At 44.0% G+C, this 25,202-nt stretch overlaps 2 protein-coding genes across 6 annotated transcripts in view; both read right to left on the reverse strand.

Annotated features, from left to right (window-relative positions):
• Window positions 1-1,156, reverse strand: part of HEATR5A (HEAT repeat containing 5A) — a 79,072-nt gene extending 77,916 nt beyond the window's left edge. For both annotated transcript variants that reach the window (XM_068160330.1, XM_068160329.1), the window contains exon 1: window positions 993-1,156. The gene's annotated coding sequence lies outside the window, so the exon portion shown is untranslated. The remainder of the gene's footprint in view (window positions 1-992) is intronic.
• Window positions 1,157-4,415: 3,259 nt separating this feature from the next.
• Window positions 4,416-22,700, reverse strand: DTD2 (D-aminoacyl-tRNA deacylase 2). 4 transcript variants are annotated; one of them, XM_068160336.1, is made up of 4 exons: window positions 22,331-22,644; window positions 21,741-21,828; window positions 15,169-15,238; window positions 12,119-12,128 (listed from the first exon to the last, which is right to left on the reverse strand). In XM_068160336.1, exons 1-3 carry the CDS (start codon window positions 22,604-22,606, stop codon window positions 15,192-15,194), a joined length of 411 nt encoding a protein of 136 aa, XP_068016437.1. In that variant the 5' UTR covers window positions 22,607-22,644; the 3' UTR covers window positions 12,119-12,128; window positions 15,169-15,191. The 4 variants fall into 4 exon arrangements, with proteins under 4 accessions (XP_068016435.1, XP_068016434.1, XP_068016436.1 ...); XM_068160334.1 differs by lacking the exon at window positions 21,741-21,828 and having other exon boundaries at window positions 4,416-12,128; window positions 22,499-22,700; XM_068160333.1 differs by lacking the exon at window positions 21,741-21,828 and having other exon boundaries at window positions 4,416-12,128; window positions 22,331-22,700.
• Between the last annotated feature and the right edge of the window lie 2,502 nt (window positions 22,701-25,202).

Below are 25,202 nucleotides of genomic sequence, written 5' to 3' on the forward strand. Positions count from 1 at the left end.
TTCATTCAAAGACGCACACAGCTGAGCTCTACATAACTTCATCTTGCATCGCTCCCCTCTTACCACCTTTGATCCATAGCTCAAGAAACTTTAAGATTAACTAAATTCACAATGTCTGTTATTTTTTCCTTCATTCCAGAATGTCAACACTAATGTAAATTCACTGGTTTTTAACAACCCCGTGTAAAGTTTTTACCGGTTATACGGCGCATACGGCGTTGCTTGTCAACCTATCTGGACAAGAATTCAAACCGCAAAAGCCTGCAATAACATTTCGGCAGACGGTCGAATATCGGTGCCTTTCGCCCAGAATATTCTTAATTAGCAAAATGTATAAGAAAATATAAAACCAGACCCTAAACACGTGCAACGTCGCCGCAAGTGAATGCCGAATCCTCCCCGCAGCCATACGATCTGCTTCGACCCTTAAGAGGCAGAGGCTCACCCTCGCCCGCCCCGCAGCCCTTTCCTGTTCACCCCGAGCCCGGCGGCACGGCGGCTCTCTCACCCCTCCCCGTAACGGGGCGACTCTCGGATGGCACCACGCGTGTGGCCGGCTTGCCTCGCCCCCCGCGCCGAGAAGACCTTTTTCCGCTCCCCCCCACGGGGCTTAGACCTGCCCCGTAACGCTGGGGAAAGGGCTGGGCTGGGGGAGCCACCCGGCCACTAGCTTTAGAGCCGGCTCCTCTGCCTTACCCACAGAGACTGCTCCGGGGGTGATGGAGCAATTTTCAGGCGCAGGCCTCGGGCAGCCCCAGCCCCTGGGCCAGCTCCCCGGCTCCCCTCGGCCCTGCTGCCCGCTGACACACAGCCCCTCACCCCGCGCCCAGTGCGGGCGGGTGGGGCTCGCACTCCGCTGGTTCAGGGCCATCCGCGCCCTCCTCCCCGTGCGGCTCCGTGTCCCCTTCCAGGCCTTGGCGCCCCGACCCACCCGCCCCACAGGGCTCCTCGCGCCCCTTTCCTGACGACCCCCTCTGGCGCCCACTCCTCACCTGCTCCGGCAGCTGGGGTGGCAGGACCGGCGCCTCCGCCCCTCCCGCCCGCGGTACCTGGCCGGCACGGCACGGCTTGGCTCGGCAAGGCTCCCGCGCCGCTCTGCGGGGCGGCGGCAGCGCTGCGGGGCTCGGCTCCGTCCGTCCGCCCTCCTCCGGCGCGGGGGGGAGGGGGGGGACGGCGGGGGCCTGCGCCCGGGCCGTCGCCGCTGCCGCCCGCCGGCGGGAGAGGAGGGTGCCGGCGTTGCTCAGGGCTGTGCAATCGGGCCCCGAGCCATCGAGCGCCCGCGGTGGCCAGCGGGGACCTCGGCGCTCCGGAAGGCGGTAGGTGCTCGACGGAACGAGGAGTCCCGGGACGGCGGCGAGGAGCAGCACCGCCGCAGCGAGGTGTCGTGGTGCTGAGGGAACGGAGCCACCGCCCCGAGGGTCGCTCTGTGGCTCCGCTGTGCTCCCGCTCTGCTCTGTTGAAAGCAGCTTGATTGAGGTGGGCACGGCCAGGAGCTACGCTCTCCCACCGAAAACGGCAGCAAACCCTCTTGGGGAATTAGGGGTTTGCTTGTTTGTTTGTTTTGTAAGCTAGCGGTTCTTATGATAGCTCCGTTGGCACTGTTGAGTCTTGTACCTGGTTCTGATCAGAGTCGTCTTGATTGCTGATCTTCACTCCACCCCGCAGGCACTCACTCCATTTCTGGAGAGGGCCCTTGGAACTCTGCCTGTACGGTAACTGAAACCTGCCATTTATTACTCTTAACCGCTTGTCAAACTCAGCATTTGAGAAAGCCGTTACCCTTGTGTTTCAGCAGTGTAACAACCGAATGGGGGTGAGATCCCCAGTCACCGAGTCATTCGGTGTCTTCCTGGCAAGGTCAGACATGGCCTTTGCTGTAGTTTCATCTAGGTTTTTTTCTACTGTGTAGAATTGCTCCAATTGAAAGAGGTCATTGCTCTGTTGTTGGGAATTATTTCTGCCCTTTGAAAATTTCATGAGCCAATTCACCAGTCATCACAAAATTCCTCTTGGGGGCCCTTTTTTTAATGAATTCTGTCATCAGAATTTAAGTTTCGTCTTAAAGGGGAAATACATGTCTCTCAGCCTTTTGTTGTTGTTGTTTTAAAATAAACAAACCATCTTACTGTAGTTTTGTAACTGATGTCCAGCCACGTGTGGGTTGTTTTTGCATCCTACCAACTACCCAGCAGAGGAAACTGGAAGACAGAGATCCAGTCTGGTTTCTGCTGGCAACAATTTAGTTTGGTGGGATTGGTATGTTCTTTTAGGCTGCTGCTAAAAAGTTCATGAAGAAATAATGCCTTCTGGGATTAAGAACTCTTTTTGACCATACCACGAGTCTTAAAGATGATCTTTTATCTGCTTATTGGTTAAACCTCTGAGTGGAAAACTAAGATTCCTCTCTATAGAGTTCTCAGAGGCCGTCTTCTTTGAAGTGGTGCAGACCATCACATGGGATGGACTAATGCCTAGGATGTGTAAGAGCTGAAATTGTATTTGGCCCTTACATAAGCTTGTAAATTCATCTTCAAATAGGCTCAATATGCAAAGTTTACGTGCAGGTGAGATCTCCTACGAGCATCTGTATTCAGTCAAATATCACAGTATAACTAAGGTTGGAAGAGACTTTGAGGATCATCGAGTCCAACCTATCAACACAGACCCCATGACTAGACCATGGCACCAAGTGCCACATCCAATCCCCTCTTGAACACCTCCAGGGACGGTGACTCAACCACCTCCCTGGGCAGCCCGTTCCAATGACGAACGAGTTGCTCGGTGAAGAACTTTGTCCTCACCTCCAGTCTAAACCTCCCTTGGCACAGCTTGAGACTGTGTCCTCTTGTTCTGGTGCTGGTTGCCTGGGAGAAGAGACCAAGAGATATAGATGGTGCCACTGAGGAGTATTTCAAAAGGCACACAGCAGACTGCCCAGTTAGAGTTTGCTATAGATGCCAAGGGCATCAGCCTACATGACCCTATATGGATACTGGTTTCATTTTTACTAAATAGCCTGTGATAAACAAACACTGGCATCGAAGCAATGGCCTTTTACAAGAAACAAATTCTGCCAATGGATGTGGTAATGAAAAACATGTAAATGCCTCACACCTCAAGCAGGAAACTATTCCCATACTTACATCTCACAGAAATCAACTCCACAAACTCCTACTGGTGTAGAGGTGTTAACCCCAGCATTGAAAATAATGTACACCCCCAGGAAAGATTTATTTCCTCAGTTAACCTGACTCTGATCAGATAATGAGTTGCTGCTGCTCAACATAAAGCAATCTGCCATTCAACTTGTGAGAAAGGTCAGCTGAACCATTTATATTCTAAACCTGTTGGTGCTATGACATTCCCCATAGCTTCTGACTGCACTGACAGTCCTGCAGTAACAGACCTGGTAACGTTTGTGAAGGATTGAGTCGGTTTAGCACAGAAACAAACAACCAACCCCAAATCTAGAGGAGTCATTTTTAGATTATTATTGTTATCGTTGTTATGCCTATTACTCACTTTGTTGTGGCAAGGACCTGATTGAGATTAGTATCTGATAACGCTGAATGCTACATGAGCACAGAGCAAGACAAAATCTCATTAAGAACTACACTCATGCTCCATTTTTCCCAAGAATGATCCAGTATACATGATGCCAGCTCCAAGTAATGCTATTTTAATGCTAAACTGATAGGAATCAGTTGGAATAACAAGAGATACTGATGCAGGATACTCCGAAGAGAATAGAATAGAATAGAATAGAATAGAATAGAATAGAATAGAATAGAATAGAATAGAATAGAATAGAATAGACCAGGTTGGAAGAGACCTTCAAGATCATCCTGTCCAACCTATCAACCCACCTTATGACTCATTATTCCAAGGACAATCAGCACAACTAATAGAAACTACCACGCAGATCAACTATGAGCTTACAAATTCATTTGCTTTTAAGATTTCTCACACTTGATCTCTCATTGTTCCAGCAGTTTCTCTCTCCTTGTCAGGAACAAATACTGCTCAAACAGAAATCTGATCAGCCTCAGCTCTCTGAGCACGATACTCAGATGAGGATCTAGATGGGAATCTAAGGCCATTACATCTACTATATAGTGAAGCAAATAAAGTGAAGTGTAACTTAATATCAATCCTCTATCTGTTTCTAATTTAGTATCACAGTATCAGTCAGAGTTGGAAGGGACCACAAGGATCATCTAGTTCCAACCCCCCTGCCATGGGCAGGGACACCCCACACTAGAGCAGGCTGGCCAGAGCCTCATCCAGCCTGGGCTTAAACACCTCCAGGGACGGGGCCTCAACCACCTCCCTGGACAACCCATTCCAGGCCTTCACCACTCTCATGGGGAAGAACTTCCTCCTCACGTCCATCCTGTCTCCAGGTACATCTGCTTCAGGGTTCACTTTGTGCCAGCAGTGCTTATGGGAGGGTTTAATTAATTTATACTTGATTCTTTAATGAGATTTTTTTTTCCTCCTCTAAACTGGTCAACAAAGTGTTAACCATGCACTGCTTCAAATTAGTATCTACTTCAGCAGTTATATATGCCATTTTTATCTTTCCCCTTTCCAAGCTGAAGTAAACAAAATATTGTCATGCAAGTTTATAGTTTTCTGATCCAAACCAGACAAAAAATTAGGACAATTAAATGTATTCACCATATATTAATTCAGTTTCCACATTCCCCATTAGTTCTGACTGAGCTTCAATAACAGATTAGTTAATAAAATAAGCAACTGGAGGTTACTTAATAAAGTAAGCAACTGGCAAATAATTACAATGCACAAACGTACTGATTAGACTTCTCATTAGTTAGTCTCTTTTGGTAAAGTGGGTTGACTGATTTAGAGCATGAATCAGTTCTGCCATACAAATTCCAGTCATAGCAGAATATCTGTGCAGTCACATATGCCTCTGAGCTAAATATTTTCTTTCTTAACAGCTTTATAATCCTCAGTGACTAGAGGAAAAGAAAAAGGATGTATTCATTTGAATTCAGTGGGACTGTCTGCGCATGGGTAAGAATTGCAGGACTAGGGGCCTGATTTAAAGCAAATGAGACATCACCAGATAATTGCACAGCAAACCAAATGAACTCCATTATATCTTAAAAATCAGTAAGGAGGGATGTCTTTATTTATAAGATTAACCACTTAATTTTACTTTCTTTTAGCAATTACGTTGAACAGTATGCCCATTTAAGTACAGTCAGATCATTAAGGTCTGATTCTGCAAACAGTTACCCCACCAGCAACAGGCAACTTAGATTTAGCATTAATGTAGGGTTAAGTAAGGTTACTAACCTGCCTGTAAACACTCATGCTCATGGCTAGAACTGCTGCAGCCCAGAGCATCCGTGGCCCATGGCTGCTCATCAGTGCTCCCTCGGTTGTGACGGTAACAATATAAATGTTTCTAATCCCCAAAGTGAAACATTCAGATCCCTGGATGCCTTCTGAAAGGATATAGAATCCTGAATAATTTGGTCTGTCCCAGCTTTTGCAAACCCATAGTTACAAATCTTTCTTTACCCATTGAATATCAAAATTAATGTATGGTTTTATCTCGTGCTTAAATACCGCTAGACTCCTTTTCATTCCCAACACAGTTGCTTTTTGTGCTATCACAAAATACAAGGCCTGAATTCTGGCCAAGAAATTACACAGTCCTCCTCTTATTTTTATTCTTAAAATGTAAAAAAAATAAAGAAAAAAGGGGGAAAAAAGTATTATGGAGGCTTAGATAATGTTAAATACAGCTACCAAAATGGGAGCAGGAAATAAGAAAGGGAAATGAGTCCTGCTGAAACCATGACAAACACTTCAGTTTAATGTGTGAATAAATGATCACCCTTCAGTGGGAAAAATGAATAATACATTTGTTTTACATTTTAAAATGAAAATCTGAAGAATCCTGGATAACATACTCTGACAAGAATTAGCTGCACACTGACATCTAAAAATGGATTGCCAGACAAATATTAAGGCCTCCCAAGAACTTTTTCCTTTCACTGTTAGTCCAAAACCTTAATTGCAATCTCTAACAGCGCACATCTAAATAGCCTTAAGCTCCTTACCTGCACATTTTTGACAGGGCATATATTGTGGCACTGACAGAGACAAAGGGAAAGTGAACAGAAAGCAATCTTAAATTCAGAGTAACAAGATACATAAATACATATGGAATAGAACAGTGCATCAGGAATACCATTTGTTTGCCTTTTCCATGCTGTCTGAGTCATTCCTATTTTAGAAATAGTTTGGAGGTGTTATCTGTAGTGATGCGATGCTGTCCCTTGAGGTACTCAGAGTGCTCTGTGGCCATTAGCTTAAGTCACATTTGTGAGGCAGAGGATAAAGTAGGAAGCAGTAAAAGGCACACTGCTGTAGCTCCAGTAAAGGTGAAGAGAGGTGAGAGCCTTCTGCCTTTTAGATGCAAAAACAGGAACAGAGGTGAATTTGTGTCTTTAATAAGAGAGGGGGGGGGATAAAAACCAAAACAACAAACCAAACCAAAACAGTAGTTTTAAACCTCTTTTTACCCTGTTTTCACTCTTTCTTTGTCTTGCAGATGGAAAAAGTGGAGCAGAAAATTGCTTTGCCCAAAGCCACACACTGGCAGTAATTGAACTAGCAGACAGCATTGGTTTAAATAGAAAATGCAACACATTCATATTTATTAAGGCTATTTTAGCTGCTGTTTCTTATCCACTGGAGTTGGACAGTTGTCGTGTTCAACTGTAGTTGCATAGCACTTCTGGTAACGGAATCTTGTAGAGATTCCCAAATTATGAGTTGCTTTGAAGGAACTTCAAGCAAATAAGAAGAAATAGGAGATACTGAATTCACTAAATTCTTAAAGAGAAAGTCTTGAATTTGGAGAGTTTTGCTGTTTCCTCAAGAAAAAGATTAAGGATTTCTGTTCTCATCCAGCAGCTGTGACCCTGATTTCTAATATAAAGCAGCTGGTGGATCTCATAGAAAGTCCAGCTTCACTGTGCTATGCAAAACACTAAGCATAGTGATAGTCATTGCTTTGCTCAATGCAGAGTCTTAAGCAGTGACACACTGAAAAAAAAAAAGGTAAATACCCTTTTATTAGATGAGAATTGAAACACATAGAAGTTCAAAAATTAATCCAGTCCCATAGGGCTTTAGTAGTAGACCTCAGGTAATGCCAGTGTGTAGAGACCACTCCAGCCCTAGGGATAAAAACCCACCATAATGTGTTTGAAGGAGAGCATGTAGCAAAGTAGAGAGACTATGAGAGACTAAAAGCAGAAAATAATGGAAGCTTAAAAGCATCATAGCTCCTTCTGCAAATAAAAAAAGCTCTTTTTATACCAGAGGTGAGATTGAGGGTTACCAGATCATACTTTTAAATCTAAGCAGATGCTTCATACTGATGGAACTCAAGGAGGGCACTGAGTCACAATGAAGAAAGAAACTTCTGTGCACTTTTGTGGTAAATGAGATGAGATCAGACATCACAGCTGCATTAAAGGACCAGGTGAAAAACACCATAAAGCCTGGCTAATATCTAGAAGCCCATCAAGTGAGTGCCATTTCAGCACAGGGAAGTAACTCTCTGCAGAAGCTGTTATGTGCAAAATCTTGTTGCAGGCAAAAAGAAAGCCTGTTTTCTGTTTTCTCATGAATTTTTACACCTTACTTTTTCTTTACTAGTCTGTAACTGTCTATTTTGTATTTTAATTGTCTTAGGTACTTTTCTTTCTTCTTTTTTACCCTTAAAACTATTTTTGTCCAGCTCCAGGTCTGCATGTCCTTAACTGACCATTGGCAAGTCCTTTATAGCCTTGGGATCTCCAGTGCCAGCCTGTGCCCTGTGTCATATCATCCCATTCCTCCACTCTAACACTGCAGCTGGTGTTCTGACTTCTCTAGGCTATTGCTGTTCTAACTAGCCCTCATTTCTCTACACTGTAACATTACGTAAGAGTCATATATTATTCTACACAGACTAACTGCTTATTATTACTACCTGCCTAACAACTGTGGTTACACCATACAAAGCCAAAATAAAACAAATTAGCCAGTAGTCTCCTGTCATTAGGAAAAAAACAAACGTTGTTAACAGATAAATCAAGTAAAACCAAAGCTCCAAGAATATCAAGGGAAGTTCAGACAAGGCATGTGTGATAAGGCTCCATCCTTAGGTCTTGTAACCTCAAGACATTCTGTGTCTGTTGTCTGTGTCTGTTAGTAGCAACAGCAATCCAGTTGCAGCTTTTTTACTACTATTCCTGGGCTACAATCTGCCCATTACCTTCCAGTTCTGGATTAACATTTGTATGCTGCATATTGTATGTAGCAGCAGAGGTAATTCCACAAAGGGTATGGAAAGGAAGCAGGAATACTGCTGACTAGAAAACAACCTATTGCACCTAAACTCGTTCATTTTATGAGCACAGTTCATAGTCCATGCAGGCTCACCTTAGACACACTGGGTGTGTATGCTGCAAACAAGGTCACAAAAACCTTTATATAACACTTACTCTGTGACAATTGATTTGGAGGCCATACTAGAATAGCGTAGTGATGACTCCTGGGTTTGTAGTTTATTTTAAGAAACTGAGGAATATTAAGCATCTTCCAATAGATATTCTCTAAGTATAGAACAGGATAATTATTTGAGCTTTTGTCTAGTCATAGAATAGAAACTATTTAAAGCAGTGTCAGGTCATCTGTTTAAAGTATACATTCATGGCAGAAAGGAATGAGCTTTTGGCTTTGAAAAATAATTTCAATCAATTTTTTCCATCATATTATTCAGAAATGCCTTCTTTCAGTAAATGGATTGTGAATCAATAGTAGACATAAATAAAACAGCACGAGGAGCACAGCATTCAACAAGCTACCAATTGTTGGAGCGGAAGACAGGAGAAATCAGTATCCTGAGATGGATACCAAAAAAAATCTGAACTAGGTAATACACAAAAATGCCACCTTTCTGCAGAAAATCCAGAGTTCTGTCTTGTTCCAAGCACCACTGACATATACAGAAGTTTGTATGTGTGTATGAGAGATCATACACGTGTATGAGAGGCTGGAGGTCAGGAGGAAGTTTTACACAGAGAGAGTGATTGCCCATTGGAATGGGCTGCCCGGGGAGGTGGTGGAATCGCCATCACTGGAGGTGCTCAGGAGGAGACTTGACAGGGTGCTTGGTTGCATGGGTTAGTTGATTAGGTGGTGCTGGATGATAGGCTGGACACGATCTTGAAGGTCTCCCAACCTGGTCTGGTTCGGTTCTGTTCTATTCTATTCTATTCTATTCTATTCTATTCCATTCCATTCCATTCCATTCCATTCCATTCCATTCCATTCCATTCCATTCCATTCCATTCCATTCCATTAGTGTGGGATGGAGCTTGGTCTCAAGTCTGTTTTTCACTGCACGTTTTCAAGCTCATCCCTCTTAGAACTGGAAACACGGACAATGAATTGCAAGGGCTGCCAGGGATCTTTCTGGAGCCAGGGGAAAAAAATTAAATTAAAACCTGCAGGCTTTGTATTCCATCTCAAAGGATCAATTCTTGCAATTCCTGTAAGGTCAGGGGAAAGTTGTACTGCTCAGCACTTTTTAGGATTTGTCCTTCCAACAGAAAAAGGACTACAAAAAGGTTTTTCAAGCACAGAGATCATAATGAATTTGTATTAGTTACTGCACTCTTACTGAAATGATGCTTGTGAGGACTTAGAACATGACTCATATTGTATCTGTCATAATTGTTAATTATTAATGAATAAATATGTCATTTGGGACTTGGCTAATATTTCCAGGCCATTTATGTGAATGGTTATTTTCAACTGTAGAGTGCTAGCTGCCAGGATTTCAACATTCTTAGAGATTTCATAATTATTAACCATACATTATGTTAAACTGAAAAAAAAATATCTCATTATGCCCTCACCAAAACTGTGAGCTTTGTATGTGCTCAAAAAATGTGATTCTCATGGCATAGATTGAGCCTGCAGATACATTTGTTTGTTTGTCTGTTTTAAATAAAGATAAGGGCACAGTATTTGTGACTACTGACCTACAATTTATGATTGAACAGGCTGGCATGCTTGCTAACCATGAGCCTCTCTATCTTTTCCCAAAGGAATTTATTATTGAAATGAGAATTCTGGATAATTACTGCAAACCATATCAATGTCTAATTGCAGCTTGAACTCATCTAAATTACTGACTTCAAAAAATATGACGCTGCAGTGACGGAGAACTTGACTCAAAAGGATTTGAATCAGTTTTACATTTGCCACATTTTAATGTAGCTGTTCTGTTCTTACTTCCTTACAAGGCAGAATTTCCCTTTATATCTTCTTAATAATGTTTATGACAGTCAGGGCCACAGATGTGCCAACACTGTATAAAAAAGAAGTGTGAGCCTGTCTCTGCTTAACAAAAATCTGGAAGGAAGCAATAGGGGCAGAGAGCACAATGAGATGGCAGCATACATTGTACCATTTTCTTCTTGTTGTTTTCATTTGAATATTTCTATCCTTTTCCTGAGGCTCTGTTATGAAAGAGTTGAACAGACAAGACCATGGTAACAAGGACACAGACTAAGCTATAGCAAGCAGCCTATCAAAACACATCAGAGGAGATTTCAGAGTGTGAACTTTGAGAAAGCATTTCAGTGGTACTGCCTTTACCACAGTTTCTAGAGGCACTTTTTCTTCCCTGTATAGCCCATGTTCAGTCCTAGTATCATAGAATCAGAATGGTTTGGGTTGGAAGGGACCTCTAAAGGTCACCTAGTCCAATCCCCTCTGCAGTAAGCAGGGGCATCTTTGACTAAATCAGGTTGTTCAAGCTCTGTCAAGCCTCACCTTGAATATAGGCAGGGATGTGGCCCCAGGCACCTCCCTGGGCAACCTGTTCCAGTGTTCCACCACCCTCCTGATAAAGAACTTGTTCCTAACATCTAATCTAAATCTACTCTTTACTCTAGTTTCAAACCATTGCCCCTTATCCTATCACTACAGGCCTTTGGAAACCATCCCTCTGCAGCCTTCTTGTAGGCCCCCTTCTGGTACTGGAAGACCACTTAGGTCTCCCCAGAGCCTTCTCTTCTCCAGGCTGAACAACCCCAGCTCCCTCAGCCTATCTTTGTAGCAGAGGTGCTCCAACCCCTGATCATTTTCATGGCTCTACCATTTTTGTAGTACTACCTTAAGTGCCCCACACACTGGATGAGGGGGTGGACTTTCTTACTTAATAGCTACTCTCTAGGAGGCTAAAAATCCAATGCATTTGTGCTTTCAACAGATTTGCCAGCTAGAAAACATGGGTATTTTATAGCTAGAAAACAGGGAAAAATTGTCTGACTCAGGAAATCTGGGAAGCAGTAAGTACACCTACAGCGTTCTCTTTGGTTGATCTACAAACTTTGCTGCTTCAAACACACTTTACAACAGCTGGTCCATGTAATACTTTTGCCATTATTTTGTAGTAAAAAATGCATGCATTACCCCCTTTTTTTTTAATAAAGCCTTCCAGATTGTGCATCAATACTAACAGTTATTTGGAGCACACTTCAGATGAGAATGTACATAAACCACATACTCATTATCGCAAAGTAGTCTCGGGCATCCTTCTATTTAATGGCATTGGCAACACCAGTACAGATGAGTGAAAAATCTTTCTCACACTCTTATCTCCCAAACCATTTAAGTACATTAATGCTTAGATATTAAAAATGAACAAACATCACTTGCAAGCCAGTTCTGTATCCAGGTTATCACTTATTTTTTTCAAAATTCAATCAGATGAGTGTAAGGTCCATTTGTATCCAGCTTTAACACCTGCCTGTTTCCATACGTACCGTGCTTGACAAGAACACCTGCTTCCCTGCATCTGGCATTGACAGCCAGTTCTTTTTCACACAAAGTCACAAACTGAGCATAAAGTTCCAGCCCTTTTTCTTTTTCAATATTTGCATGGTACTGCATCCTTCTTCCCTTCAGTTTACCGCCCAGGGTGGCTTGTGGTACGATTAGCACATCGCCTGGTAAATCCAGAACAGAGATGTACTCGCCGCTCTCAGTTTCACTTAATTTAACACTCAGCAGTGTGCTGACTGCAAATAAAAATGAAATAAGAGTTAGTGTAACTGAAACAAACTAAAAAGGACCTAATAGAACATCACAAACAAGATTCAACAAACACTGAAATGTGTGACAAACTATTTGAGTACAAGAAAGTGCCAATTAATGAAATACAGAGTCAATAAATACCATTCTCGTGGCCAAGAAGGCCAATGGTATCCTGGGGTGCATTAGGAAGCATGTTTGAGGGATTGAGGGAGGTTCTCCTCCCCCTCTGCTCTGCCCTGGTGAGGCCCCACCTGGAACATTGCATCTGCTTCTGGGCTTCCCAGTTCAAGAGGGACAGGGATCTACTTGAGAGAGTCCAACAGAGAGCTACAAGGATGATGAAGGGACTGGAGCACTGCTTTATGAGGAAAGGCTGAGAGCCCTGAGGCTATTTAGTCTGGAGAGGAGAAGACTGAGTGGGGATCTAATAAATATATAAAAATATATGAGGGCTGGGTGTCAGGAAGGAATGAACAGCCTCTTCTCACTCATGCCCCGTGATAGGACAATGGACAATGGACGTTAACTGCAGCACAGGAAGTTCCACCTCAACATGAAGAGGAACTTCTTAACTGTGAGGGTCACAGAGCAGTGGAACAGGCTCCTCAGAGAGTCTCCTTCTATGGAGACTTTCAAGACCCATCTGGATGCATTTCTGTGCAACCTATGCTAAATTCTATGGTCCTGCTCTGGCAGGGGGGTTGGACTCAATGATCTCCAGAGGTCTCTTCCAACCCCTAACATCCTGTGATCCTATTAATCAACTATGATGTCTGAGTATCATTCCTCCCAAATTTCTTCCAAACCTATAAAAAGGTGTGAGGATTCTAGTCATGTCTCCAAAGCCAGAAACATTTAATATAGGTCAGAGCAAAAGGAGCAAAGTTGTGATTCAGGAACCAAAATACTTCATTTAACCAGCTTTTAAATGAATTTAGGAAAAAATACTCTGCAAACCAGAACTTAAAGAAGATGCTCACACATGAATCTCCTAATGGGAAACAGAACTTTCTTTTTCTGGCCTGTTTTAGCTGCCACACAGCTGAAAAGGTTCTTATTCTCAAGTAACAGTCTCATGAAACTCTCACAAGCACAAAATCCATTTTCCTATCATAGCTTTATATACAACTAAAGATTTTCATCTTATTTAGCATCACAGTAAGACTGTGTCCTCCGAGGCCAAGAGAGAACTGCCCAGGAGCTGCTCTCAGCTTTTTCAGTAGTATCTGTGCTTGTGCACTGCCAGCTCTTTCTGCTGGTCCCAGCAAGTAGCCTGAAACAGGCTATTGTTACACAACCTTTTGCAAAACCACTAATGTCAGTCAGCCACAGAGCAAGGGCACTTTTATCTGGAATACAGAATTTCCCAGGGGATCCAGTGCAACTGATGGAGGAGAGGAGGTGGAAGGAATGAAATAAAAGTAAAAATGAAAACAAACCCCAAAAACCCTCAAGCCAAAGTAACAAATGACTACCATTTGACCTTATCCACAGCATCTTTGCTGCTTTGATGCAAATGTTAAAGTGCATGTAGAAAAGAACTGTAGATATTGTTGGGCTTACTTCTGAAGCAGAAAACTGCACTTGAAATGCTAACTGCACATAGCATCATGGAAATGAGATGGAAAAGGTTTAGTCACCCACTTCAAGGGAGTATCCACTCCCTCTACTGGCTGTAATTTTAAATATTCTGCACATACAGTGAGATCACTGTTAAAATATTTCTCAAATTAAGCCACTCATTACTTGAAAATCTTTTTCTCTAAATTCAGTGCCATCCTGGACTGAGTCTGCGGCCTGATACCTGTCAATATATCAACCAGCAGTTCTTCCTTTATTTGCTAGAATATTATCATCATGGGAACTGGTTTTCTAATAGGTTGATAATGAGCAGAGGGACAGGGTGAGTGGTTAGTCACAAAGATGATCAAGGGAGTGACCCTTATGAGGAAAGGCTGAGGGAGCTGGGTCTCTTCAGCTTGGAGGAGACTGAGGAGTGACCTCATTCATGTTTCTAAATATGTGGAGAGCAGTGGCAGGAGGACAGAGTCAGGTTCTGCTCAGTAATGTCCAGTGACAGGACAGGGGGCACTGGGTGCAAGCTGGAGCAGAGAATGTTCCACATGAACTTTTTCACTGTGAAAAGGTGGCAGAGCACCGGAACAGGCTGCCCAAAGAGGCCGTGGAGTCTCCTCCTCTGGAGACAATCAAAACCCACCTGGATATATTCCTGTGACCTAATTGAGATGATCCTGCTCTGGCAGTGGGGCTGGACTCGAGGATTTTTCAATTTTTACCATTCTGTGATTCTGTACAGACAGCTCTCAGCAGAAACAAGGCCAATCAAGCTGTTTACAGCCAGGTGATTGATTTGCAATAATGATACCTGATGACTTTCTGATTCCTTCCTGTCTTCTCTGCCTTCACTGCTTTTCTTTTTCAAACAATATAACAATTTATAAGAATAGAATAGAATAGACCAGATCAGGTTGGAAGAGACCTTCAAGATCATCGTGTCCAACCTATCAACCAACCCAACCCACCTAAACAACTAACCCATGGCACCAAGCACCCCATCAAGTCTCCTCCTGAACACCTCCAATGATGGTGACTCCACCACCACCCCGGGCAGCCCATTCCAATGGCCAAGCACTCTCTCTGTATAGAACTTCTTCCTAACATCCAACCTAAACCTCCCTTGGCACAGCCTGAGACTGTGTCCTCTTGTTCTGGTACTGGCAGCCTGGGAGAAGAGACCATCATCCGCCTGTCTACAACCTCCCTTCAGGTAGTTGTGGAGAGCAATAAGGTCACCCCTGAGTCTCCTCTTCTCCAGGTTAAGCAACCCCAGCTCCCTCAGCCTCTCCTCATAGGGCTTGTGTTCCAAGCCCCTCACCAACTTTGTTGCCCTTCTCTGGACTCGTTCCAGCAAGTCAACCTCCTTCCTAAACTGAGGGGCCCAGAACTGGACACAGTACTCGAGGCATGGCCTAACCAGTGCAGTGTATAAGGATTATACCATACCTATTTTTGGAACAAGATCCTCATCAGCACCTTTGAAGAAGCATATGTAGATAACAAGTCCTCTCTGGATCTAGGAAAGATTACAGAACACTATGTCAACGTTTCTCATTGTCCACCATGCACACTGATGATTAGAACTGGTATAAAACATGAAAAAAATTACACAACAAAGTAAGCTTCCAGGAGTAGCTTTGGTTATTAAGTACAGCATTAGCCATAAAGTTCCCACACCACACTGTGGAAGCTTATGAGATACATACCAATTACGTGCACAATGCCTCTACACACAATTAAGCCCATTTATTAGCTCCATGTGAAGCCAAATTTAGTTGGAATGTACAATGCACACTATTAACACAGACAAGGTGACAAGATGAATTAGTCTACTTAAATCCAGCATGGGAAATAATTTAAGCTTTTTTTTTTTTCCCTTCTATTAAACATACAGAGAACATAATTTTCAATGTGAATTGTGAGTTTATTACCCACTATGAAACTTGAAAAACACCACAGGACTCGTCAGTGTACTGAATTATGTTTTGATGACAAAAGTAATCTAGCATGGGATAACTCTGAAAAAACCCCACAGAGTATGTTAATTAATGGTCTAAATATGATGGCCAGCAACTATGAAGCTATTCAGAATATTATAAAGTGGTTCAGAATGTTATATATCAGTTTAGGGGAAATCTTTTTGGTGAAACAGGACCTTTCCTCTGATTTGCATAAAGGATATACCACTTCTTTAACATTCAGAGAGACTACTTGGAAAAAGTATCTGAGGGAAGAATTAGGTCTGCACTGAGAAGAAAACACAATGATATTCTTGTTTATCTTTTCTTGTCTATCCCTTTTCACAAGGAATGTGTGTGCTTTATTAAAACAAACTGATGGCATTGCAGCCAACAGCAATTTGCCCAAAGAGGTGGTAGAGTCACCATCGCTGGAGGTGTTCAGGAGGAGGCTTGACAGGGTGCTTGGTTGCATGGGTTAGTTGGTTGGGTGGTGTTGGATGATAGGGTGGACATGATGATCTTGAAGGTCTCTTCCAACCTGGTCTATTCTATTCTATTCTATTCTATTCTATTCTATTCTATTCTATTCTATTCTATTCTAATTCTAATTCTATTCTAATTCTATTCTAACAGGTACACCTGAGGAATTTAAAGTTAATTTAATGAGAAAACAACCACAATATCCACAGGCATACAGTGTGGCAATGCCAGCAACAAGCAGTGTAAGCAATCTGGCAGTGCAGGCCTAGAGCCTGACATGATGCTAGGCCATGCTCAGCATAAGTGCAGAGCCAGCTAGCAGTGTAGCAAAACAGTGCTGTGCCTGCAGCATGTAACTAAAGCAGGACACCTATAAACACAGAAAGTTATCTTGGGACAACAGGACATGCACCTGCATCAACAAACCTTGCGTGTGGTTAGTAGTTGGACCAATAATCTATAATAGTGCAATGTGTGGTCACTCCTAGGGAACCAATGAAGCCATGCCAACAAGGCACTCTGAGTTTATATAAGTTGTAGAAGTTCCCTTGAAATGCACTTCTACCTTTCCTTTCCCTTCTTCTTCTTTGCTTTACTTTACTGTGCTATACTATAGTCCTACAATACTGGAACAATAAAGGAACAATACTCCATCATATTGGTCAGCTGTATTGACTCCAATCTCTGTCGTCTATATACAGTATCTAAAAGACCCTCAGCACTGCTTTGTCAAGAGTATCTCTGTATTTTTGTTAGAAGAAAAATGAATGTCAGTTTATGAAATGGCACCGAGGAGATGCTAACTAGAGGGGGGCAGGAAGGGGTCATTAACGTTGCTGGTATCAAAACAAGGTACTGAACTGATGGACTGGGTCCAGAGGAGGGTGATGAAGATGATCAGAGGGCTGGAACACCTGGGACAGGCTCTAAGTGTTGGGGTTGTTCAGCCTGAAGAGAAGGCAGCTCTGGGGAGACCTTATAGTGGCCTTCCAGTACCTGAAGGGGGCCTAAGGGAAAGCCAGGAAGAACCTTTTGACAAGGGCTTGTAGTTACAGGACAAGAGGGAATGGACTGAAGCTTGAGGAGGGCAGATTTAGACTGGAAATTAGGAAGAAATTCTTTCCAGTGAGAGTGGTGAGACACTGGAATAGATTGCCCAGGGATGTCATGGATGCCCCCTCCCTGGAGGTGTTCAAGGCCAAGTTGGATAAGGCCTTGAGTGACCTGGTTCAGTGGAAGGTGTCCTTGCCCATTTCAGGGAGTTTGGAACTAGATGATCTTCAAGGTTTCTCCCAAACCATTCTATGAATCTGTGAACAGGATAAGAAATGTGAACAGTTTCTTAAAAATACCCTTTCCTCCTCCCCCCCTTTTCTTCATTTTTCCTTTCCTCTGTTCTTCAAAAGATAAAGGGGTTTGGTGAGGAAAATTTAGCTATACACATGAGATTTTATCCCTTTGGTATTGCAGAGATGAAACAAAATGCTGAAGGCAATGACTGAGAAGAACTATGACTTCTCAACTATTTTTCAAGGGACTAACTTCTAGAAAAAAGAAAATGCTTCTTGCAGCCCAAATGTCACATGCTGAGAACTTTTGAAAGCTTTAAATGACTCCTTTCAAAATTAATTTTTGACCACTGCAGAATATTAGATAGGTTCCCAAATGACTACCATATTTCATAAACACTGTCAGAAATGCCATGTCCTGAACCTCCAATGACATTCCAAATCATGTTTGAATAAGGGAGAGAAGTGCAAGCTGACAAAAGTCAAATATCAGTACATGTTTAGCCAAATATTCACCCCCAAACCAGGCCAGTGTGAGGATATTAATAGAGAATAACACTGCAGACATACCTTCTAATAGAAATATTTGGGATGAACCAGGCCAAACACATGGACATTGTATGTATCTGACCACTGCATTAGAAGTAACTGACTCTGCCATGCAGTACACATCACAGAAAATCATTATGAGACTTGTGAATGTGTCTTTGCACAGTCTCACACACATAAGTAGCAATATTCTGCAATGAGTTTGTTTGAAAACACCAAAAAAAGGTAAATAAAGTGACATCTGCAAGTCCTAAGGCCAGAGAGATTAACTGCAAACATTCATTATTTTCCCAGCCTCTCTCCTGAGTTGGTACCTATTTTGGAATATATTTTTTATCTCAAGATGAGACATACATATGAGCAAGTGACTTTGCAACACTGCCACTTATTATACAGCTGATGTAAGTACTCATCAGACCAGGCAACCTGCATCATGAAGGGTTGAAGTGCCCAGCCCCTATGGCCATACAACCAGCCTTAGTAATGCTGCCTCCAAACACTGCCAAAAAGCTCTTTTGCAGGTAAAATAAGCAACTCCTTCCTCACCCTCTTTACTAAATACATCATCTAAAATTCTCAGGATTTAATTATCTCTTCTCCAGCTTTTTTGTTTGTTTCTTTGGTTTTTTTCCCCTCCCAGGCAAATGTAATGCCACAAGGATGATCAGAGGGCTGGAGCACCTCTCCTATGAGGACAGACTGAAGGAGTTGGGGCTGTTCAGTCTGCAGAAGAGAAGGCTCCGAGGTGACCTAATTGTGGCCTTCCAGTATCTGAAGGGGGCCTACAGGAAGGCTGGGGAGGGACTTCTCAGGATGTCAGGTAGTGCTAGGACTAGGGGGAATGGAATGAAGCTGGAGGTGGGGAGATTCAGGCTAGATGTGAGGAGGAAGTTCTTCCCCATGAGAGTGGTGAAACCCTGGAATGGGTTGTCCAGGGAGGTGGTCAAGGCCCCGTCCCTGGAGGTGTTTAAGCCCAGGCTGGATGAGGCTCTGGCCAGCCTGATCTAGTGTGGGGTGTCCCTGCCCATAGCAGGGGGGTTGGAACTAGATGATCCTTGCGGTCCCTTCCAACCCTGACTGATACTATGATACTATGATAATAATGAAAACAGGTACTCTGTGTTATCCTGAGGAAGGCAGTTTGTGAAACTAACTTCCATAGATTATTGTTTGACAGTTCCATTTCAAGTGCAGATTTGCTGCCCTGTGAGAAGTTTTCTTCACCTTTCTAACGTTCAGATGCAGCAAAGAGAGATTACATCATTTGCCAGAGGTCACAGCATAAATCTGTGCCTGGTACTTTGCACCTTTTTTTGCTATCTTAACCAGAAAACAAATCAAGGGAAAGAATGTGTGGGACAGACAGTTTTCACTGCACTTACAATTTTTAGCTGAATATTCATCTTATGTTTCTTTTCTCCCACAACTGTGAAATGCACCAAATCTCTCCTTATTTCTCCCCTGTCTTTAACAGGAGAATTCCTTTTTTCCCTTCCTAAGTATTCTGCTGTATACATAAAGCTTTTCTGGAAGCTACCTAACCAACACTTCTTCATTAAAAAAAGACATCCCACCCCCAGTAATATTCAACAGGGCAGAAAAACTCAATCATGAAAACACAACGAAGGCAATGATTTGTGGATAGATATAAAGTACACTCCTACCCTTCTTCCAGACAAAGAACATCTGCTCTGAAGTGCCTCAAGTACCTACAGGGGTCTCTTAAAGCTCAGAAGCTACTCAAAGCCACCTAAATAATGTGCTATTTATAGCACACTAACAATTTCTCAAGGCGAGGACCTACTTTTAAGGTGTTACAGATCATCAGGAACACAATGGTTTATATAAATAATAACTTAATGGGGTCTGTATTTTTTATGTTTGCATTAGCATGCATATATTAACATCACCTTTCCAGCAAACATCAGCAGCAAAGATTCCTTTCAATAAACTCTAAAGTAGTGATATTAAAGAACCTACAAATTTCCCACAGGATTATGCTGCCAGGTGTTTGCTGCAGTTGCTCTTAAAACAGATTTCTTTTTAAAAGCCCCAGATATGCAGGCAAGATTCCTAAGTACCCATGACAAAAGTACATGTCTGACAAATACCTGCTGCTGAAACCACCTACATCTCTTGCAGATTCCTTTAATGCTATTACTTTTGCAATGATATTGGTTAAGCTATTCAAAACTTCAAATAAGAGATACAAAAAGCATAACCTACCTGTAATTATCATACTATCTCTAACCCAGAAATTAAGCCTCTTTTTAGATTGAAGACAAAATGGCATTTATGCTGTGCTGAACAACTTCCACTATACTTAACCTTCCAATACACAGATGCACTTCAAGCAAACAGTATCTGTGAGATGACACACATTTCCTTTGAATTAAGTGTGCTGGCTTCCTAGACCATGCTGCAGAAACTAGCTCTTGTACAGAGCCTGGACTTATTCAAGGTAGATATTTAGAATAAGCCTTTATTTAGAATAAACCAAACCAGGTTGGAAGAGACCTTCAAGATCATCGCATCCAACCCATCAACCAATCCAACATCACCTAAACAACTAACCCATGGCACCAAGCACCCCATCAAGTCTCCTCCTGAACACCTCCAATGACGGCGACTCCACCACCTCCTTGGGCAGCCCATTCCAATGGGCAATCACTGTCTCTGTCTAAAACTTCCTCCTAACCTCCAGCCTAAACCTCCCCTGGTGCAGCCTGAGACTGTGTCCTCTTGTTCTGGTACTGGCTGCCTGGGAGAAGAGACCAACCTCTGCCTGTCTACGACCTCCCTTAAGGTAGTTGTAGAGAGTGATAAGGTCACCCCTGAGTCTCCTCTTCTCCAGGCTGAGCAATCCCAGCTCCCTCAGTCTTTCCTCATAGGGCTTGTGTTCCAAACCCCTCACCAACTTCGTTGCCCTCCTCTGGACTCATGTGGATCCAGCTCTCTCTTCCGAACAAGAAATGTTTTTAGAACAATGTGAAAGTCAAACTGTGGAAACACCTAGGGACAGCCCATTAAAAAAAAGACAACCAAACAAACAAAAAGAAAGCTCTTTCCAGGTCTGTGGAACAAACTCACAAGCCCTTTAAGCAGGTTAGAGTCTTACTTTCTAAAAGTTATACAGGTGACCATATATAGCTCCTTATTTGGTAGTAGTCTTTAAGAAGGACAACAGAGAAAACAACAACGAAGCAACAAATAGTTGATAGTTCCACAGATGAATTATTCTAGCCTAGGTAACCCATAAACAGTGATAACTAGAGCAGGACAGCACATCCAAAGGGTAACCTTCATTCTTGGGTGGACAGCTCTGACCTCGATGCACAGCATACAGCCCAAGGAGTTTGCAGACCTACCTCTCTCTCCCAGCAGAAGACATGCATGGAGGAAAAGGGGGAAATTACAATGTTTTCCTCAAGGTGTGTGGTGGTCTGCATCCTCAATTTAATTTTTGGTTAATCAGAACTACTGCTGCCATAGTTCTGTTGTTCTACCCAGCCTTCTCCAAATGTACCCTGTCACACAATTAACAATGTATACAGCTGGACCCATTAGCCAAGCTTGTAGCGCCTCTATGGAAGGGTATTTAAGATAGCAAGTTAACACCAAAGAGGGAATAACATGTTTGGGTGGAGTAGCCATGCTCCTGAGGGGGCGGAAGCCTGTGGAGCTCCCAAGCTGGATTGCAGGTAAAGAATGACAGAAACTGCAACGCACTGATCCCAACCTCTTGTGCTGCTCGTTGCCTTGCTGAAGGGCTTCAGTGTTACTTTGGCTGGCAACAAAGGGGTGAGGAGAGGGCCCTGGAATGGAAACTTAGATAGGAGATGTCTCTTAAGTGAAGCTTGGTCTAGAAAAAGAGGGCGGCGTAGCTGACGTGGCTACTTTTTTTTTTTTTTTCTTTCACTTCCCAGTATCCAAATCTCTAAAGAAATATTTATGCTGTTATTAAATTAACTTAACCTCCCCACGTCAAGCCGTTTTGCTAGCGATGGTAACGGATAAGTGACTTCCCTGTCTTTACTTTGACCCATTTGTCCTGGCGGGGATAGAGAAACCCTGGATGGGCGCTTGGCTGCCCGCAGGAGCCAGCCCTTTTACCCCGGGGCTGCCTCCAACGCAGGCTTCCGAGAGGCGAACCCAAGCACTGAGAGCGCAGGTTTTGAAGGCGAGTACAGACGGTAAGCCAGACAGGGATCTCCTGAAATTCCACAGGCATTCCTGGAGGGACTGCCGATCTGAGCATGTGTTGAGAAAAAGAAGGCAGCACCACCCCCTCGCTGTCCCTGGGAGGACCCTCTCTAAACGCAGACCCACCACCACCTCACAGCGCGCAGCCTTCCACTGCCTCCGTCGGCGCCTGCGCGCAGCAGAGGGAGCGTTTCCCGGTCGCTCGCCCTGGAGCGGCTCCGAGCCGCCTTCTCCCGCCCCTCCGAGAGAAGAAAGGTCGAGATCGAGAGGGAGGCAGCCCGTGGCAGACGTTACCTCCACCCACTCGGCCTCGGAGCCGTGCTCGGGCGGCTTCACCTGCAGCCGGGCGGAAACGCACTGCTGCAGCAGAGCCCGAGCCAGCGCTGGCCGCGCCGCCGCCATCACGGGCCCCGTGCGGCTTGCAGACGGGGCGGGCACGGTACTGCGGCCGGTCGCTCAAGCCGGGTAACGCCTTTCCGGCGCCGCAGGCTGTTGGCTTCGGCACCCCGTCTCCAGAGGAGCCCTCGCGTCACAGGCTGGGATCGGAGGCGGATGGAAGCGCGGGGGGACCGCAGAGGAGTAGGACTGGACGCTAGCGCCACCATCCCGTGGGGGAATGACTAGCACGGCGCGGCAGGTCTGTAGCCGGCACCAAGGGAGAGACCGGCGATGGGGTCTGCAGGACGGCAGCGGCTTTGCTCTGCAAGTATTTGAAAGTAGTCTGTGTAAGAGAGATAGGGATCTGCTGGAGAGAGTCTGTCGGAGAGCTACGAGGCTGACAGCGGGACTGGAACATCTCACCTATGAAGAAAGACTGTTTAGTCTGGAGAGAAGGCTGAGAGGCGATTATTAACGTCTATAAATATCTGAGCGGTGGGTGTCAAGATGAAGGTGCCAGTCTGTTTTCGGAGGTGCCCAGTGATAGGACAAGGAACAACAGGCACAAGTTAGAACACAGGAGGTTCCACTTCAACACGAGGAGACGCCTCTTTACGGTGAGGGTAACGGAGCACTGGAAGAGGCTGCCCGCAGAGGTTGCAGAGTCTGCTGTAGAGACTTTGGAAACCCACCCGGATGCGTTCCTGTGCAGCCTGCCCTGCTTGGGCAGGGGGCTTGAACTCGATGATCTCTGGATGTCTCTTCCAACCTCTAACGTGCTGTGATTCTGTGACACGTGAACGATAAATAAACTAATTGCTAAAAATGTAAGAGAAAATCTGCAAATACTCTATACCTTTTGCAGAAGGTAAAACAGGGCTTGTGGTCTGTTGGTGATCTCTAAGGAGGGGGAAGGCAGGAAGGATGCAAGCTTTGGAACAAGATGAAAGTATTTAGAGAGCTCTCTTTGTGCACTATAGTTAGCAGTCAGTGGCCTTTTGTTGGATGTTTTGATTTTTAAATTGTTTTTTACATGGGAAATGACAGCTCTTCTGATGAGGAAATGTTACATGCTTAAGAATAATATAGAGTGTTGGTTCTGCATGAAAGAAAAGTATTAATCTGTTGTTTGTCATTTGCATCTTGAAAAACAAGTAACGTTTGTGTTTCAGGTGACTGAAAATGAGGGATGAGGTGCTAGAAGCAGCCCTGTGGAAAAGGACTTGGGGGTGCTGATGGACAAGAAGCTGGACACAAGCAGCCCAGAAAGTCAATGGCATCCTAGGCTGCATCAAAAGATGGATTGCCAGCAGATCCAGAGAGGTCATTCTGCCACTTTGCTCTGGTGAGACCTCACCTGGAGTACTGTGTCCAGGTCTGGAGCCCTCAGTATAGGAAGGACACGGACCTGATGGAGCAGGTCCCAAGGAGGGCCATGAAAATGATCAGGGGGTTGGAGCACCTGTGCTGCAAGGACAAGCTGAGGGAGCTAGGGTTGTGCAGCCTGGAGAGGAGAAGGCTCCAGGGAGAACTAATAATGGCCTTCCAGTACATGAAGGGGGCCTACAAGAAGGATGGAGAGAGACTGTTTGAAAAGGCCTGTGGTGATAGGACAAGGAGGGCAGTGGCTTCAAACTAGAGAAAAGTAGATGTAGATTAGATGTTAGAAACAGGTTCTTTATCAGGAGGGTAGTGGAGCACTGGAACAGGTTGCCCAGGAAGGTGGTTGGGGCCCCATCCCTACAGATAGTCAGAGAGGCTTGGCAAGGCACTGGGCTCTGGGCAGCCTGATCTAGTTGAGGATGCCCCTGCTTACTTGGAGAAGGGATTGGACTAGATGACCTTTGGAGGTCCTTTCTGACCCAGACCATTCTATGGCTCTATGACTGAGATGAACTTACTAGATTGGAGCATTTCTTTTCAGTGCTGCAACTTTGGATCAGAGGGAGGTGGAAATACTGCAGCAGAGGGGGTTCTGGGTAGCCAGAGGTCAAAATTGTCACCTGGAAATTATATCTGTAATTAGATTCTGTTGCTAATGGGAAAAGTTAAAGTATTGCAACTGCTTCCTTTTCAGGTTTTTGGCAACACAGTGATACTCGTTGAATAGCACTGAAATTAGAAGAGGTGTGCCTTCCTCCTGTCTGAACTCTGACAGATACAAGTTTCAAAGGACACTGGCTTCAGCAAGGGCAGGATAGGGTGATGCAGAAACCAGTGTATCTTTCTGAATTAGCTTTAAGACTAAAGATTTTACTTTTACAAATATGTTTAAAAACCAAACACAAAAGTAATGTAAAGCAGCAGAGGTAAGAAGCCACATTTTGTTACCTGGCATTCATCACAGAGTAAGATTAGTGAAGATTATTACTGCACAGTGAAGGGCGGTATGCACTCAGGAATAGCCAGAGTTACACATAGAGAGATATTCAGCTTCTCTTGGGTGAGTGTTCAGTGAGCTTGCTCATCCCAAAGCAAGCCTCTGAGGAGGAGGAAGGAATCACTTGAGCTGGTTAGTGCACAAACTAGCTATTTTTTTTTCTAGCTGTAGGGTATTGTTAAGTATAAGCTGTTTTTATTTAAACTCCACTAATTTTTTCTTAAATACCTTCTGTTCATT

This window comes from Melanerpes formicivorus, unplaced genomic scaffold, assembly GCF_026170545.1.
Source record: "Melanerpes formicivorus ecotype bairdi unplaced genomic scaffold, bMelFor1.0.p_v2 SCAF_49, whole genome shotgun sequence".
Lineage (NCBI taxonomy): Eukaryota > Metazoa > Chordata > Aves > Piciformes > Picidae > Melanerpes > Melanerpes formicivorus.